General features: G+C 38.8%; 1 protein-coding gene across 1 annotated transcript in view; it reads left to right on the top strand.

Moving 5' to 3' along the window:
* Window positions 1-3441: 3441 nt before the first annotated feature.
* osbpl6 (oxysterol binding protein-like 6) overlaps window positions 3442-19242 on the top strand; it is a 39997-nt gene continuing 24196 nt past the window's right edge. The window contains exons 1-2 of the mRNA XM_062431962.1: window positions 3442-3648; window positions 14402-14647. Coding sequence (XP_062287946.1) covers window positions 14501-14647 — 147 coding nt within the window. The 5' untranslated portion in view covers window positions 3442-3648; window positions 14402-14500. The remainder of the gene's footprint in view (window positions 3649-14401; window positions 14648-19242) is intronic.

Consider the following 19242-nt stretch of genomic DNA (forward strand, 5'->3'; position numbering starts at 1 on the left):
TGGCTGTGTGTTAAGTTATTTTCGGAGGACATTAAATCTATACTGCTATACAAGTTGTACACTCACTACTTTAAGTTATATCAAAGTTTCATTTCTATAATGTTGTCCCATGAAAAGATATAATAAAATATTTGCAAAAATGTGAGGGGTGTACTCACTTTTGTGAGATACTGTATACATTTCCACATGTTTTTAATTCATCAATGTACTGTAGTAGAATAACCTGAAATTGAGTGAAAAAGTAAATGTACTGTACAAATATACAACTGATAGCCTACATAAAGAACGTAGAAAACAGTAAAATATTTTATCAATATAAACCAAGGGAAAAACTGTTTATACATAAAAGAAAGAAATCACATTTATTTTGCTGCAGGCTCAGGTCTTTGTGGATCCATTGTTCCAAATCAAGTCAATGATCCATGACCCTTTTATCTATTTTTCCTGATGCTCTGAATAGTTTTGACTCTTAACATTTCCACCAGGGGAATTGTGTGTTAATTAGGTTCCAGTTGTTATAACTGGAGTTAATGGTATTGAATGCCAGTACCTTCTACAGGAGCACATGACTGAAAACAGGGGAATAGTGTTTATGGTTTTTGGAAATGGGTCTGTTGGTAGATGGCATCAAGGTTTGGGGTGTTTAGTTAGGTCCGGTTATAGTGTGTGACTGGGCTTAAAAAACTGTAAAGAACATACAAGTGCTTGTAGAAAATACATCCATATGATATAATAAAATATAAATGTTATTTAACTCAATGAAGAAGGAAAAAAATAAAATAAATAGAAAGCCTTAACACCAAACTTTCTATAATGGCAAGGACTATTCTGGCATTGACAGGTTGTAAGACGGGGAAAGCTTCAAGTGGAGAATTCAGGTCTGGTATGCCAGCCATGAAAACTGATACTCAGCCATTTTTGAGACAGGCACAGACAGATGAGAAGAGTTTATAATTACTCTTGCCCATAGACTGCCTCTCAAGTTCCTTTAACGATAAGCTACAATGAGCACCAAACCATCACCCATTGTTGTCAATGTTTAATTGAATGTCTGTTCAAGCAATCAATGAAATAGTGACTGAATGCCTTAATACTGCTCTGCCTGCTGTCCCACATTGAATAGGACAGCGTAAATGTATATAACGGTTTTCATTAATATAACTGAGGTCACCTTGTCTCACCTTTTAACATCAGCTGAGTGCAGGACTTGATGCTTGGCTGCTTCTGTAGTGCCACTTGACCTATGGTTGAGTGATACACTAATGTATCAGTTCATCAATTGTCCATGGCCTCCACTCTTTACGTGACATCTGTATGTGACACTGCTGCTAAATTGGTACTTCTTAGGTAGTTAACAGCACCTTGTCTAAACAACGTGTGTCTACAATCTCAAACACACCCGGGGGCCGGAAGGTTGTAATAAAATAAATAATATCTATCTATGGTCTATCTATATTTTTTAACAGTTTTTTTTGTCTGTACATTCACATATTGAAGAAATGTATTGTGTGATATGGACAGTCAGCTCTGAAAAGTTTTTGTTGAAAGAAGTTTTTGAATATCAATTTTGGTCAAAATACTAAGAAAATTAATCAAATAGAACAGAAAGCAGAGATTCATGTCATATTCAAAGAATCCAAAGTCATGTAGAGTGAGGGTAGATATGATCAACAGTGCTTACTCCACAGTTGTTTTGTATGCGGGCAATACCAAAATAAATGTACCAGCCTTTCTCTGAGCTCCCCACAAAAGGTGCAACTAATATCAATGCCTTCTTGAATTTCTGCAAATGATAATTAAAGCCTGTAAAGCATTTTTAAAGATATCTTTTTGGTTTTGTCACAATAACAAAAACAAAAAAACAACTTTAAGCAGCTATACTAAAATTCTTTCTCAACAAATACCTCCAACATGTGTAGACCAATATGTAATGTACTCTCAACTTGTCTCAGCTTGTCTGAGTGGTGGAAGTACTCACATCCTTTACGTAAAAGACAGGTTTTTCAAGTCTGTCTTAAAACAACAGTCAGGTGTCTAAATTAATATTGAAACAGGGTTTTCTGTCCTTAATAATTCTTTCTGTTCATACTGACCATTAGAAGATCCCTTCATAATACAAAGGGGGAATTTTATGCTATGAATTTTATTTTTTTATTTTTATGAATTCAAAATTATACTCAAGTGCAAGTATTGGCAGCAAAATGTAGTAAAGTATAAAAAGTGCTAAATGACCATCCTCACTTTTAGAGTGTTTTTTATATGCTGTATATTGGGAAATTATAGCATTTTGTCAAACCTGGTCGATGTGGAGCTCATATTAACAGATTTATAGACTTGATAGAACTTTTTTTTTTAAACGGGAAAACTAAGCTTCAAAATAACTGTATAGCCAGATATAGTCAGAAGTGTTGTATAAAGTGACATAAACTGTCAACTGGCAGGATGCTGCCAATTAGCTACATGGATGTGAGAGCTGTTGCCAGGCAACCTATAATCCAGGTACTGTTGCAATAAGTGAAACAAAGGGATAAAATAGGCTAAGAGTGGTCAATGGTTGATTATTTATAGTGCTTTTGGGCAAAACAGGATGAATTCATATTACATTGATATTTTTTCCACTATTATATAAATTATCTAGCTAAACTAGTAAGCATGTGCCTCTAGTGGTTAAGGCCCTTATCGATTATTGACCCCAAAACTCCACTGCTGAGTCCATCAATGGAGCTATGATAACGCATTATATTTTTAGCTAGACCCAGCCGCAGGGGCGATTCTGGGATCAGATCTTTAGGGGGGCTCAGCGCCTAATAAGAATTTGACCCTGCAAGGGTTCAAACCCCCTACTTAATTTCTCATTTCACTGGATAACGTAAATTACAACAAGAAATTTTAATACATAATACAGTGGTGTACTATAGTGTATAATAAAAATGCTTCAGAATAAACAATCACAGATTTCTACGGAGAGGACCCTAAGATAGTTAATGAACCCTGAGGGAATGATGATATATTAATGACATAACTATCCAAAGTACATTAGACCTGTTAAAATAAAAACCTTTTGAACCTTTAGCATAATTGTTTGTCCCATCTCTAACAGACATTATTATAAAACATTATTAAAGTTGTATAATACAATAGTAATTTATTTATTTTTTAAGGGGTGCTGAGATCAAATTTAGAGGTGCTTGAGCATCCATAAAAAGGGTCTAAAATCGCCACTGGTCTCCAGGTTGAAATATCGGGGTGTACTCCGAGTCCGAAATTGTGTGCGACTACACCGCCGTGTTTTGTGAGCATCCGGTACCCGCCTCTGTGAGGATCCATCCCGGTTATTTGTTCCCGCTCCGAGCCCATCTTGCTGCAGGGAGGAGCGAGCGGAGTGCAGTCGAGCTGAGCTGAGCATCACAACCAGCCGCATTCAAGGAAACAGACAAACACAGCACATTTTTTGTGACTTTCCACAATGCTGTTTTCGTACTATACATATCTTTAATAAGAAGAAACTGATATTTTCGACGTGGAGCCCTCATGGAAGCAGCTTGTCTTTGAAAAAGCTGGGGACATCTACCGAGGCAAAAGGGAGACCCGCTCAATTGTTTCCTGCGCCAAGAACTGTAAAGACATGGTCATTACACCGCATCTCTGGTAAGGCAAGAAGCTTTGTCTCTTTCTCCATCTTCCAAGGCAACATGAAGACCAGTCTTGCTTATATGGCGTAAACCATGTCATAACAACGCTGTGTTAGATGAAGGTATACAGCCACTGCTCAGAGCATCCTTTTGTATTAGCATCCTGACTGAATCACCGAGGACCAGTCAGACATGACCACCTAGCCACCGCTGACTTAGCTAGCTGCTGCTAGTCTGACCCAGGGAAGAGGTGACCCTCCGACCATGTATCCAAACATTAATCTCCCAACAACCGCAGGGACGCTATCATGAACTCGGACAGTAAAAACATGGATGCAGTTAGATGGATAACAACCCAACAGTGCAGCCAGCTCTGTGAGTGACTCTGGTGATGGAGACGTAATGCGTCACTGACATTTTCACCTTTTTAACTGAGCTTCGTGGCTTCTCTTAATGTCCCATTAGGTGCCTTTCTTACCATATATCAGTGTGCTATTGATGAGCATAATCTCCACCCGTCATCCTTTATAATCCACTCATCCTGCTGTCACTGTTGAGATGGCAACTAATTGAAAGTTAGCCAACTTCTGTCACTGACAGGATTTGCTTCACAACATGTTGTTTTTTTCCCTCCAGTTGAAGGTCAGCCAAATGACTTTGCAGTTGTTTAAAACAGCCTCAAATCACATAAATTAAAGAACAGCAGAGGGGACTGGAAAGCTCAATGTATTTTTGTAGTTTGTAGTTGGCACACTTTCTTCAATAGATATTGCTTTGATCAGCAGTGATGATTGATTTTCCAATATATTTCTTAGCTCGGCCTGAATAACCCTCCCGCTGAAGGTGTCTCTGTCCCATTTAAATGAAATCTTTGCACAGATTATGTGCCTTATCCTTTGTAGAGGGAGAATAGGGGGTATGCAGAGACTAAACTGACTTTGATGCTCATAACATTAGATTCAATGTAATATTTAAACAGCAGAATAATTCTTACTCTTTTAGTAATGACAAAATTTAAGCAGGAGCCAGACTGATGTATGGTTTTTAGGCCTATGACTCATCTATAGCACACCCTGTCCTTTGCTTTAATGATTGGCTGTTAATAATCACAAACATGCCCATGCACTCTTATTAGTGCTATCATTTTTTTCATTCATTTCCTATGTTATCTTGAAGTAAAGTGCTTTGTATATTTCAAACGTTATCAGTGCCAAGATGATAACCAGATTTTCAGCCCCGATACTAAATGACACTTTTTATTATATCTTACTTTGCTGAGTATAAACAGATTTCCTTAAAAAAATTGAACTAAATATCTAAAATGCATCAGTGTTGTCTTAACACAACAGCTGTAGGACTTGAGTGAGATACAGCAAGTAAGAACAATATAAAGTTACAAAATGTGCCCTAAGTATAGTCCTCCAGACCCAGGATTCAGTGCCAGTTTTCAGCTCTTGACAGTTTCCAGCACTTCATTTCCCAATATGGACACAGGTCAGTCAGTCTCAGAAAGTATTCCAGTGTGGTACCAAGCTCTACCTTGATGATGTAATGTGTGTGTGTGTGTGTGTGTGTGTGTGTGTGTGTGTGTGTGTGTGTGTGTGTGTGTGTGTGTGTGTGTAGCACAGGATAAACTGGCTCTGTCCAGTTACTGTTGTTAGAAGAGGGAAAAAAAAGAAAAAGACCAGCTTTACTTTTAACAGATGTGCTGCTCTCTGCCTCCAGATGTCAAATAAGATCAACATTCATTTAGCCTGTTATTGTACACCCATGTAAATAGTCAAAACACTGCTCTGCTGATCGATATGCATTATTAGCTAGTTGTAAATTCAGACAATAGTTCTCCTCAAAGGCCCTGTAATGTAATCTTGGGACACGGGTCTGCTTTTGTTGGCCCACTTTAATTATGCAACAGATAGAGGGGAGAGGGGTTCCTCTGTAGAGTGCTGGTCGATAGTCTGATGTTGTGGGTGGTTTAGATGTGGTGACACAAACATGGAGTTGTTTCCACCGCAGGTAAGTTACCATCACGCTTAATTGCATTACATGTTCAGTTTACTAACAGCAGGAGACATCCAAACATACAGCAGAAAGTGATCAGATTTTTTGTTTTTGTGTTCAGCTTCTTTGTTTTTTTTTAACTTTTCCTGATATATTGGGTGTCTAAATCTCAATTTTCTTTTCTTTATCCGTGTCAGATCTCACAGAGCAGGGCATAAATACAGATAGTGGGATGACTGCAGTCGTCTAAACCTCTCTGTGCTTTGCTCTTCTTGGCTTGACCCACGTCACCACAGATGATAGTCACTGCTTTACTGTATTTGGGATTCTCGAATGATCCCTGAAGGAGAAATTTGACTTATTCACTCGCCACCTTCTAATAAGGCCCTAGCACTTTTTCAGCTAGAAAAAAACCAAAACAAAACCCTGGAGCCTGTAAGAATTAAGCATCTTATTCAAAGACTTGATTTCAGCAAAGCAGATTGTTGTTATTGTATGTGACTGAACCTGCTGCTGCTGTTCCACCCTGCTCAAATCTGTCCAAATGATTTATTCAGTTTTGGTCTTATAATGTAAGAGGAAATTAAAGTAGAACAATTCAGCAATTGGAGTCTTGTGATCACAGATACAGTTTGCATTTGTTTTTTTTTTATAGTTGGGCTATGAAAAATAAATACCAAACCCAATTTGAAAGAATATGATTTCTGATCATGATCTGGTTTAGTGCGTAAATGACACCAGTATTATGAACTACTGCACCATTCATGTTGATTTTTTTCAGTTTATCTTAAATTCCTTATTAAATACCAACATAATATAGGATCCAGCACTACAGAATTTACCACATTAATCTATGAATTGGGCATATGTTGCAAAAATGCTGTGGACAAACTGTATTATCCAATCAAGCCTTTGTGCCATGTTTATGCCAGAGTTGTTCACTCAGCTTGTTCTGATAAAATCTTTCCTGTGTCCAGTTTAATGAGCCGTGTAGTTTTGCACGTATGGCTTTAAATTATATAAGAAATTCCTTGCATAAAATCAGTTGATGGCACTAGTTAGAAGTTCAATCATTTCCTCTCCTAAACATCTCTGACAGTTTTCATTATTAGTTTTCAAAAAGACCCCTTCCCCCCCAAATTCAGTTCCCTTTCTGACGCATGAAATGAGACAGACAGACAGAACGTGCTTTATGTGTATGTGTGTTTGAGCTGAGAGTGCATTAGGAGAGGGAAGTGAAAGGGTCTTTTTTCCCTTATTTAGACATTTAGAGCCATGCAAGAGTGAAGTTTAAACGGCTATGGAGGAAATTAGGAAGAGTATTGGCTAATTTCCACAAGGAATTCTCTGTAGTGTGTTGGGCTGCAGCTAACGATTATTTTCACTGATTTATCGTTTTTTCCTGTAAATTTCTTTTTTTTTAAGTGAAAAATGGTCTTTATAATTTCCAATATTTGACTTCTTCAAATGTCTTATTTTGCTCAATCAATGGTTCAAAACCCAAAGATATTGAATTTACAATACAGCGCATTTACAGTTTCTCCAAGCAAGTCTTTTATTCTTTTAACATTCATACTGAAGTAAAGCCAGTATTTATAGTATATAGTAAGTATAAGATATAAGTATTTGAAGCATTTTATATAGTGCATTTGATAACTTTATTTTATGGATATTATGGGGATATCTCTTTCCTTTCCTGGACCATCTAATTGGGATATAATCTGATCCAATCCTGTGAGTCTATCTCTCCAACTCTCCTTGGTCTTGAAGACTGCGCCTCTCAGTCTCCACCTGCCTGGCCTCTCCACCTGCCCTCGCCATCGCATCTCCTCCCCCCTACTCCTCCCCCATCTCCACCCCTCTGTCTGCCAGACACACACGCATACATATTTATTCTCTGGCCTTTCTTGTGACGTTACTGTGCGCGTTGTCTGTGTGAGACTTACGAGCAAGTGAGTAAGTGATCGGTCCTGGGTGAGTACATCTAACAGTGTGTTTTGCCCGCTGGACAGTGTTCATGGATGCGCTTGTACAATCTATGCAAACCAGAAGTGGTTGGCACAGGACGTGAACTTATCATTGAATTTACACACAGACTTACCCCGCTTTCAAAGCCCTCCAGCTTTACATAACTACTTTGCTATTTAATGTTCAGAATTAACATATGAAATGTCGAAGGAATCGTTGTGTAATGCTGCTAAAACAGAGATTACTTTTATCTGGTAACGTTCCAGCCAACGCTGGACCTGAGTCATAATGTATTCAGACTCCATCGGATTTTAAATCTCTCTTGTCTCAAATATTGTTCATCTCACTGTGTGCAGCTTGTTAAAATGGATATGATTAGAATATGGGTTATAGCAACAGATGCTGACACTGTTGTAACATCCAAAATTTGGATGAAAAAAATAGTTTTTGATAAAGATATTGATACATAAAATGATTATCGTGCTGGCAGACCAAAGAAAGGTGGTGGTGTTGCTATTTTTAAATTTTTGTTGGTATTACAGTCTTTAATTCCCCTTTTATTCAGACTAAACTACAGAAAAACTGTTTTAGCTGGTGATTTTAACCGGGATTAGTTGAAGCCGGTATCTGATGATTGTAAATCTATTTGTAATTCTGTCAGGCTTACCCTGTTGATTAATTCATCCACTCGTCCAAATCTTAAATGCACTGAAAAATAAAATTCTGACTGATGCTCCTCATAAATTTCCAGCCGCTGCTGTTTTTTTACAATGACTTAAATGACCATTATGTTGTTGGCTCTGTATTCGGTCCTTATTAATGTTTTATACAAATAATCAGGGTCAAAATGTGTCAGATGCTAATTTTTATTTTATGCTGATGACACTCTCTTATATACTGTTGTGTGTCAACTCTTTCACAGACCATTGGTTACTTGAAAAATGCTTTTAATGTTGCCCAAAATACCCTGCTTCAGCTGAAACTCATTCTTAATGCAGATAAAGGCCAAACTTATGTTTTATAGGCAGTAAAATATCCTTTTGATGGTCACTCTTGTGGGAATTGAAGTAGAAGCATATATCTGGGTGTTTTTTTATTTTCTAAATGAGTTAAGTGTTCTTTAAATGTTAAAAAAGAGACTGGTTGCTGCCACTTTTTTTTATCCTGTGTTGGACTATGGTGATCTTTTATATATGCATGCCTCTGCTCAGTGTCTTCATGTGGTTGACACAGCTTACCATCAAAGGTCAAAGGTCAAAGGTCAAAGGTGCTTTATTGGCCAAGTAGTCAAAGACATACAAGGAATTTGCTTTGGTAGTTGCATACAATAACGAAGAAGTAAAAAGGATAAAAGTAAGTAGTAAGTTAAAAGCACAAAGATGACATACAGTAGATACAATAAATATTGCTACAGTGGAAAAAAGTGCAATTGCAATATAATAGTGCAGTTAGTGCAATCCATTAAAATGTTCAGTGCGATTAAGAAGGGATACAGCTCTAGGATAAAAACTGTTCGTGTGTCTGGTCCTGCTGGTCTTGATGGACTTGAGTCTTCTTCCTGATGGGAGGAAGCGGAAGAGTTGGTGGCCTGGATGCAGAGGGTCCTTTAAGGGGTCTAGTGACCCTGCTGTTATAGATATCCACCAGCGCTGGCAGATTGCAGCCGATGATCCGTTCCGCCGTCCTAATCACTCGCTGGAGTCTGGACCGGTTCAACTTGTTAGTTGACCCAAACCAGGAGGTTATAGATGCGGTGAGGACGGACTCAATGATGGCGGTATAATTTTTTTGTCTGAATTTTGTCTGAAATCCACCACCATCTAAACAGTTTTTTGGGCATTCAGCAGCAGGTTCTTATGGCTGCACCAGGATTCCAGCTGCCCTATCTCCCTCCTGTAGGCTGACTCATCACCATCAGTGAAGAGGCCCTCAATGGTTGTATCATCAGCAAACTTCAAGGTCCTCACAGATGGTTCTTTGGACCTACAGTCATTAGTATAGAGACTGAAGAGAAGGGACGAGAGGACGCAGCCCTGTGGCACTCCTGTACTGATGGTGTGAATATCTGAAGTATATTTACCCAGCCTCACCTGCTGGCGTCTGCTTGTCAAAAAGTTTGTGATCCACCTGCAGAGAGGAGCTGGTATAGCAAACTGAGACAGCTTAATATGCAGGAGCTCTGGCAACACCGTAATGAAGGCCGAGCTAAAATCTACATACAACACTCTGGCGTAGGTTCTTGGACTGTCGAGGTGTTGCAGTATGTAGTGAAGGGCCTGATTTACAGCGTCCTCAACAGACCTATTTGGTCTGTATGCCATGCTTCCTGGAGGTGTATTACCAATAGTAAAGCTCTGACTCACCACAGTGAGTTATACTCTCAAGTATGATGGCCTGCTCTGGTCACCCGATCTGGTCAGTACACCTTTACATACAGGTCGATTCTTGCTCTGCTTCCACACTAAAGTAACTATGTGTTTTTATCACCGGACATTACTCTCTTTGCTTAGAAAAGTGTTCTCATGAATGCCCGTACAGTAATAGGAAAAAGAGCATTAGTATATTCTGCTCCCTCGTAATTGAGTATGTGGCAGAATTACTTGATATTCAACAAATTAATCTTGTTAAATGCTTTTAAATCCAAAATGAAAGAATTAAAGGCACACTCTCTGAGATGTTAATGTTTAAATTGACCTGGTTACGCAACTAATATCTAGAGATTTCTCTTGTGAAATGTGAGTTTCTTTTTTCTTCTTGTTAAATGTGTTTCCTTCCTTCTGTAACTATGTGTTTTTATTTATGCTGCTGCCTTTCTTGACCAGATCTCCCTTAAGAAATCAATCCTTAATCACAATGGGACTAAATAGAGATTAAATAAAAATAAAAAGAATGTTTGACAAATGACAGCAGATAATCCTCACACGTAAGAAGCTGGAACTAGAGGATATTTGGCATTTTTTCCTGAAAACATCATCATCACATTTAAAAAAATATATTTTAAATGTTTACAGTACATTTATTCTTAAAAAGTATATGATCCTAATAGTTTTTTGTAACAGGAGGGAATCACAATCTACTATACTGGTAGATTACTTGTATCCTCTATCCACACGACAACACACACATCACCATCATTTAGCAGCCACACACATCTGGAGACAGTCATGGTTGATTAGTTTGTTCCCATGTTTTTGGTATTGTTCTTGAGGTTTTGACTGAGCATTTAGGGAGTGTCTGCAGCATTCATACGGCAGGGCTTGTTTTGTCCTCCTGCTTAGAGGACAATAATCATGGTGACTGGATTTAGAAGATTAAGCTCATGACTAATTGAGTCCTGGCCGGACATTCCCCAACGTGGTAACCGTACTCATATGAAGCAACACTGCAGTCCATCTAAACAGGAGTCAAACAAACAGCTTCTGTCAGCCCTCAAAATTAACAGCTTTTATTTCCTTGTGGGCTAAAATTTTATTATGACTGGTTATGTTTGGCGCTACTGGATTGGTGTGTAAAACATCTCTTGCTTACATCATCTAGCATTTACACAAATACTTATGGGAAAGCAAAAATGTATCAATGTAGACAGTAAACAGCGAGAGTGCAAAAAAAGTGAAGCGATACAGTTTGTTGCAATTTTTTATTTCACTTTTACTTCCAACAAATCTTCATCTTTCCGCTGCTGTTCATTAGGGGTGTAACGGGACATAAAACTCAATGTTTTGGTGTCATGGTTCAGTGCGTTTTCAGTACAGCAAGGAAAAAGAAAGAGATTGAAAGAAAGAACATTTTAGTCTTTTATTAATTATATTATATTAATAAATATTCTCATTGGCCATAACTATGGCTGAAACAGTTTAGTTTTGCTGCAGTGCTGCACTGCTTTTACTTTCATACTTGTTATCTACATTTGTCTCTTTCATTAGAAAAAATGTGTTCATAATTTTTCTGAACAGCTTCACTCAAAGGCAGAGTGAAAAGCTGAACATCATAGAGAGGGGAGGGGGACTCTCACTACAGAGATAATGGAGCATATTTTAATAATAGCGTTCTACTCAGTTAGTGTTAGAGGTCTCTATTTTGCAGTCAGTGTGACAGCAGCAACACTACGGGGTAACCAGGGTAACCAGGCTACCCTCGGCTAAGCCGGCTAGCATACATCAATGCAACAGTTAAGTGGCATGCTGCCAAATATCTCACGCTCACAAATTATTGTTCTGCACATTGGAGTTAGTGGATTATTAAACTATTTTGACGGTAACTATTTGGTTCATGAAGCGTACCAAACCAAAGAAAGTCAAACCAAACATCTTTTATGTAATGGTTTGAGACAAATACACGTTACACCCCTACTGTTCATGTGCTGATAGATGGCTACAGTGTCCAAAATTAGCTTTTTGACAGGCCAAAATAACAAATGGCCTTTTTGTGTCACATATACATTTGCTTCAGTGCATTTCATTGAGATAATAAGGTATATTACAGTATCTCAACTCAACACCACAGCCTCAGCATCATACTGTTTCCAGCCTCTTGAAACTCCTTTATCTCCAAACCTCCATTTCTCAAAATGTTCTTTTTTATGTGTTTTCTCCTCCTTTTTATCAGTAGATGTTTGTTTTAAAGGCTTACTCCTTCTAAAGGTTACCACATAATAGCTCTTTAATTAATAGTAGCTAGCAGCAGACTAGCAGCAAGTGACAGTCTAGTGTAGAGCTGCAACGTCAAATGATATCCCGTGTGGTAAACATCATGCCGTATATTTTATTAGATGACTATCTTGTTTACCTACTCGGGTGGTAGATTAAGATTTACTTACCAAATGTAGAATCTAGGTGGTTGGTGGTTGTTAATTTCGGACCTGGATGGCTATTAGGGCTAAACGATATGACCAGAATTTCATATCCCGATGTAAGTCATTTCATAACACGATAACAGTGCCTATCCCGATATAGCACATTTTAATTCAATGAATAAATAGTTGGTCCGCTCAGCCCCTGCAGCAGAGAGACAGACAGCGTTGGAAAGTTGGAGAGTTGAAGACACTTAATCTTGTTACATTACTGTAAGTCAAATAAAAGCTTCATGAGTAAAAAACCAAGAAAAGATGGACTCCAAATGACAAAAAAATATTGCAGCAGAGTATGATTTGCATCACAACGAAATAAACAATAGAGCCAAATATGAAACGACAAACAAATATGAAATATGAAACGTTTTTCCTTTCGGCACACAATCCTCATGTCGTACAGCCCTGCACCATCAAAGGTTTAACAGCATATTGACACACTAACATCTAGGTTTAAAGTAGAGTACTTCTCACTCCTGCTTCCTTATTAGGTCAAGGAGAGTGGTTACATTAAATAGGCCAAGTGGAGTATGCTATGTGAATGGACTTAGTGCCTTGTCTTACAGTGGCTTAGATCCTAGTTGGCTTAAGGCAGGGCGGGGATGATGACGTTGTCAAAGGATCTGAATTATAGATTATAGTTTGAGTATATTGCACAGTTGCATGTAAGAGTGCATTCTGCTGAAGGGTGCAGAGCTGCTCAGTGGGCTCGGGGAGTTTCCCTGACACATGGGAGAGCCTAACATACACATCCTGTTGTTAAAACCACAGGGTGCTCCAGAGTGGTGTATAGTATGAACACAAACTGGCTTGTGTTGTTATATTGATGGCCTTGCCATTTGCAATATCCTCTCTTTTTAGTGTTGCAAAACAACCTCCAACTTATAATACACTTGTGTGAATCTGTATATGTATCTGTATAAAATGGTATCTTCTGAATGTTACCCCAAAAAAGTCACATTATCAACATAGAGATGCTTGATATAAATATTGGTACTCAGCCAGCCTCATAGAAGTGCACTATCTGTGACTAAAGTCAACATGGTTTGCCTATCTGTTTGTTTTCTGCAATCGATGTATGTTTTATTAGTGCTGAGACCTTCTGAGAGCTCAGACAATTACACAGCAACACTGTAGGCAGTATTATGGGTGTCAGCGTGGAGCAACACAGTGCCTTGACTAATGATGAAAACAAACACTCTCTGCTGCTATCTGAACATAAGGTTAATCAGACATTTTAAATCTTGTAGCTACTGTGAACTGATAACCAAGTCACTGTCAAGTAGAGCTATAGATGTTTTCTTGTATTGATTTGGTATCTTCACCTAATTACTATCATTATCATAGAGGTATTTATTGTAGATATTACAAACGCAATCCTGTGGGATGATCTTGAGTTTCTGCAGTGGAGGCAGTGAGTCTGAAATCGTCATGCTGATCTGATACACAACATTACCTGATTGTAAACAAGGTTCAGTTCCTTGATGTACAGAGATATACTGCGTGCCAATTCCACTTAAGTGTCTGTCAAACACTTGGGGCAACTGCAAGTCAATATAGGTTCAATTTGGGTTTGAGTTCATTCGGTGAAGTGGGCACCAGTGTGTTCGCCTAATATTGAGTGGCACCAGTCTCATAGCAAACATAATGAAAGGATTATTCAGTAATGCACATGTAATGAGAAGAATCTTAAAAACCCATGCTTCAAAGAATAGCTCCTGGCTTCTCAATTGAGCAGCTGTTAGCAGGATTAACAAATTTATGGAGAATCGTTCTGAAAGCCTAGGAGAGGTCCGGACACTCATTTCGACAAGGAATAAACTAGACTTAGTGTTGTTAAATCGATGTTTGTGCGTCTTTCTGTCTGGTAGTGATACACAACAGCACTGTGATAGAATGAGGAAGGCAACGCCGTGGATGTGATAGTGTAACCTCCTGACCTTTTGTGTTTCAGATGAACAGCAAGCAGTCAGCGTGAGGAAGTGTCAGAGGATGCTCCTTATCCGTGGGGCCCAGTGCTGAGGGAGGTCCACGGAGCCAACCGGTGCCCAACATGTCTCACCACCAACACTACCATCGAGGCCCCCATGGCCGCACTATGAGCTCTGAGGAGAGGAGCTCCACGCCTATCAACAAGACCTCTACACCGGTTCACAAGAGCGCCTCCTCCTCTTCCTCCTCCCAGCGCGACAGCCGGCAGGTAATTTTCAGGCCACAAGAGGCACCGAGCAGGGATCTGTGTTAAGAGGTAGCAGCAGTCTGAATATATGTAACTCTAGAGAAAAGGTAATATAAGGGAGCAGTGAATGTCATTACGGTTTGCTGCAGTCTTCTGTCAGAGACATTTTCTGCAACAGAAAAACAGACAGATAAAAGGGAATTGGGTCTGGCAATATTCATTCAGCTGTTTTATAAAGTGTGAAACAAAGACGGTGAAAACTATTAATATGTGATGACCTAGTCAGTTTTCAGAAGATTAGCTGCCAACATCCAGCGTCAACCCAAAATCTTCTCTGCAAACCTTGTGCATGTTTCATCATACGGTTTCAATGTATTCCTTGTAGGGGTTTTTTCAAGCCCCCTGAAACCTGGTTTCAAATGATATGTATTGTCAGTAACATTAAATATTTGTGATTAAATAAGCAACAATCAAGTTCAAGTTTGAAAAAAAAAAAAAATCTGAATCACTATTTACAAAAGTTTAATCATCAAAAACTCAAAAGCGAATCTGCGTCATCAGGACAGTGTTGGTGGATCTGATTTGATTGACAGCGGCCTGGCAACATAAGCAACCAGCTCCACAACTGTTATTATTCAAATATTGCTATAAATATTTTCCAACTGAGCCCCCACCCACTTTCTGTGAGATACGCTCTTATTTTACAGTTCAAAGGGAAAGCGCTGAAATATAACCCCTGCAGTATGCCAGTTTAAAGCCCCAGACTGTCCTTAACTCACTGAGCTGCTGTGTCACTGTGGCCGTGCAGAAACACAGGACACCGCAATTGGAGTCTCTGACATCATGGCTTTTCCGTCGGCACCGGCTGATGAATATTTCATGAGGGACAGGCGGAGGCTTGGTGCTCCAGTGAACATGTGGCACGCTCTGGTATGCTGTGTGGGAGCCCAAGCTTGTGTCCACGGGAGGTGGCTCTCAGGGAGAAAAGTTCCTTTCTATAATGTCGCCCACTCGCTTTTGATAAAAAGGCTTTCACAGGTGAAAGGGTTCAGCATTTCATCTCTCCATAATCTCAAAGCCGGCTTTATCTGAAACAGTTGTTATCCATTAATCCTGCTTTTCTTATTCATCTCTTTTAACGTGTTTAATGCAGTCAGATACCAGGCAAAGAAGCAGCCACTAAAATAGAAACAAATTAAGTCTTTGTCCTGTAGGTGCACTTCATTTTGTAAACCTCCTCGATGAAGACCTCAAGATAGACTGTGGCATATTTAAAGAATCAGCAGCACATTGAAAATTTAAAAGGGAATTAGTTCTTGATTGTTGCTCAATGATGCAGCGAAGTACTTGCGGGCAATCCAGATACTCGATGTATCTACTACAGAGGCGAGTGTGTTTTTCAAAGACACAGTTCGACTAACATTTCCTCTGCTGTTTGGTTAAACTGTCTCTGGAGTTTATCCCATTACCATTATAAAAATGCATAAGGAGGGAGCACGTCCCTGGCTGAACTCGAGCTTGAGACCCCTGTTGCATGTCATTGCCCTTTGTTTTCTGTCTGCTTCTCCACCATCAACTCTCCATTACTAGATCTATAAAAATAAAAAAAAGTTTAAAAGAAAAGAAAATGTGTAAGGAAAGAAAGGACAACACATGCATATTTCAACGACAAGAGACACTGGCTGTTAAACCTATTTACATTTCAGTTATTATCCTTCCCTTTGGTAAAAGATAGAGGTACTCAAGACAAGTTCCCCTCACTGCAAGTTGGAAGTCGGGGTGGGACTAATTGTCTTATCACCCAAAAAGTTAAGCAATAGTTTCTTAGCAATAACAAATGGCTTTAATCTCTGAAATGCTGATGGCTAAAAGCTGTAGCTGACATTAACATTTATTTAAACAAAATCAGCAATGTAATGTTTTTAATTTTAATTTTTTTAAATATTATTTTTGCCTTTATTGGACAGTTGGTGGCAGAGAGGCCAACAGGAAACAAGGGGAGAGAGAGAAATGGATATGACATGCAACAAAGGTCCCTTTATAGACTCAAACCAGGGACATTGCGGGTATATGGCATGCACTGTAACCACTGAGCTACAAGGGCGCTCTAGCAACTTAATGTTTTAAAATGTAATTTTTGGGCATTTTATGCCTTAATTAGATAGGGACAGTAGAGAGAAATTACATTTGTATAATGTTGTGGGTTTTTATAACTGTATTGTTTTTCTTTGTGGATCCCAGGAAGAGTAGCTTCGCAATTGCTAATGGGGATCCTAATAAACAAACAAACAAACAAACAGGAAACAAGGGGAGAGACAGACAGTGTGTGACATGCAACAAAGAAATCAAACTGGACATTGCAGCATCTTAACTGCTAGGCTATTGGGGAATGCCCATCAGAAAGTCAAGTTGATTGAGAACACATAAAATATTAACGCTATTAAAGCTAGCCACCAGCTAAACGTACACTATTTAGTTCCAACAAAAACATGTTTTTAAGTTCTCCTGACACTACTGTTGGGGTCGCTGCATATAGAGTTGGGAACAGAAAATGAAATAGCTTGTAATGAACTATGAAAAAATCAAAAGTCAAAATCAACTTTCCTACCAAGAAAAACAAAAGCAACAATTCTTTGAGCAAATGTCCAAAAACTACACCTGTTTATGTTGAAGTGACAAAGCTCTCAAGCATCCATTTGACTTATTATGACTCCGTTAGGAGCACAGCCAGCTACTAAGCTGGGTTTTTGGGTTGGTGGGCAGTGCTAAATGTGTAGCCCCGCCCCATGTGAACAGCAGGTAGCCCCACTCTGATTTCTAGCTTGTAGTGAGGGGCTTCTTGCCCAAAAAAGAGCAATGTTTGCAGAGTAAATACTACTACTACTACTCTACGTCTCTAATATCGATCTGAACTTTATTGAGATGATGCAAAGTTAAGTTTTCCTGCATTTGTTTGTGTATTAACATGTCTGATAGCGTTATTCTGCCTTGCTGTCTGCTCAGTAGGTACTGTGCAGGTTGACACATTGTCAGTGGTCCGTTGTAGAGTATATACTGTACATCTTCCCCCGGGACATCCTGAGGAAGTAGAGTAGACATGGAGAAAAGACCTTAGCTAGCTCAGCTGTGCCTTTTTGAGGAAAAATGAGAGCAGGGCATTTTGTTGGGGGGAAGCCTTAATGAGATCTAGCCCCCATTTTCAAATCAATACATGTCACTTTCCCCTCTATTGATCAATACTGTTCACTCTTGAGATCCTCATGAGAGCAATTATAGGCACCACCTGCAGTAAGCACAAACTCACTCACACTTGCAGTTTGCGGATGAAGACTTTACACGTTGATCCAGGATGTCGCTGCAGCTATCAATTTTTCTGTTGCTACTTGTCATTTCCTGGTCAGATAAGATGTTTGTGGGCCGGAGACAGAAGGAGAGCAACATAGAAGCACTCGTTGTGTTTCTTATGGGAAATATGTAAGACGGTTTCCCTTTAAAGGAAACTGGCTACATTTATGATAGTAAACAACATTTATGCAATTATCAGTAGCTGTAAGATCAGATAGTGGCTGTTTTAAAAATGGTATGTTTTACATTAAATAAACAGACCAACTCAAAAAGGAGAAGAGGATCCTGACAGAGAACAGAAATAAACTGGCAAATAAATTGTTTTAAAAAAAAAAGAAAAACACAGAGGTGGCTCTAATCTTAGTAAGCCTTTCCATATTTATTTTTGTTTTTAGCTGACATTTTGCCACGATTTTCACCTAACCGACATAAACAACTATAACCCCTTTTACTCTGTTGCTGGATTTGTGGAGGTTGTGGCTTATTGTTTGATATTTTATCAGGAAGGATGCCAAGAATAAAAAGTGATGAATTCAGAGTCAGATTTCAACCAAAGTCCAAAACATAGACTGAACAGAAGACGGAGTCAGGCGCACCTCATCACAACATCTTGACTTTGGAACAAAATGATGAGGAAGTTCAGGCTGACACATTCATTTCTTAAAATTATACATGTTTGTGTAGCAGTTTGAGTGTGTTTATAAGTGTGACTTATTAAAAACATAAATCACAATCTTTCAGGGTTATTCAAATAGTGCTGCTCTGTAAGTGGTCGGATCCTATTTAAACCCTTTTTTAAATATTCTTGAATTATTTCTAATTAGGTTTGAACAGTTGTTGAACAATTGCTTACTGTGCTGAACTAATTATTGTCTTTTGACTGAAAAATCTTAACCCATGGTCCAAAAGTTAATAAGTGGACTTTAGGTTTAGACTACTTTTTCCAGGGACGAGCAACATATACTCAAATTCTTGGTTGGTTTGATGTTTTCTTAATCAATCAGTCATCAGCTTCTGTCTTATAAACCAGCAGGTCACATATGTTGATTGTAAGTCTGTAATTAAATCTGTGGTGTTTGCTCTGTCCTCACACTCTCAGGGTGTTAGCTTCTCATGCATGTGGTGTCCCACTGTCTTAGTCAAGCTTTACTGCTGAGCCAGCGAAACACTGCAGTGAAATCCATCCTCACAACAAGTCCTCTGTGGTTTTTAGTTGCTGAAATACTATTGTTCAGTGGTGATTGTAGAAGATAAAGTGAGAACATGTTACA

This window comes from Scomber scombrus, chromosome 13 (assembly GCF_963691925.1).
Source record: "Scomber scombrus chromosome 13, fScoSco1.1, whole genome shotgun sequence".
Taxonomy (NCBI): Eukaryota; Metazoa; Chordata; class Actinopteri; order Scombriformes; family Scombridae; genus Scomber; species Scomber scombrus.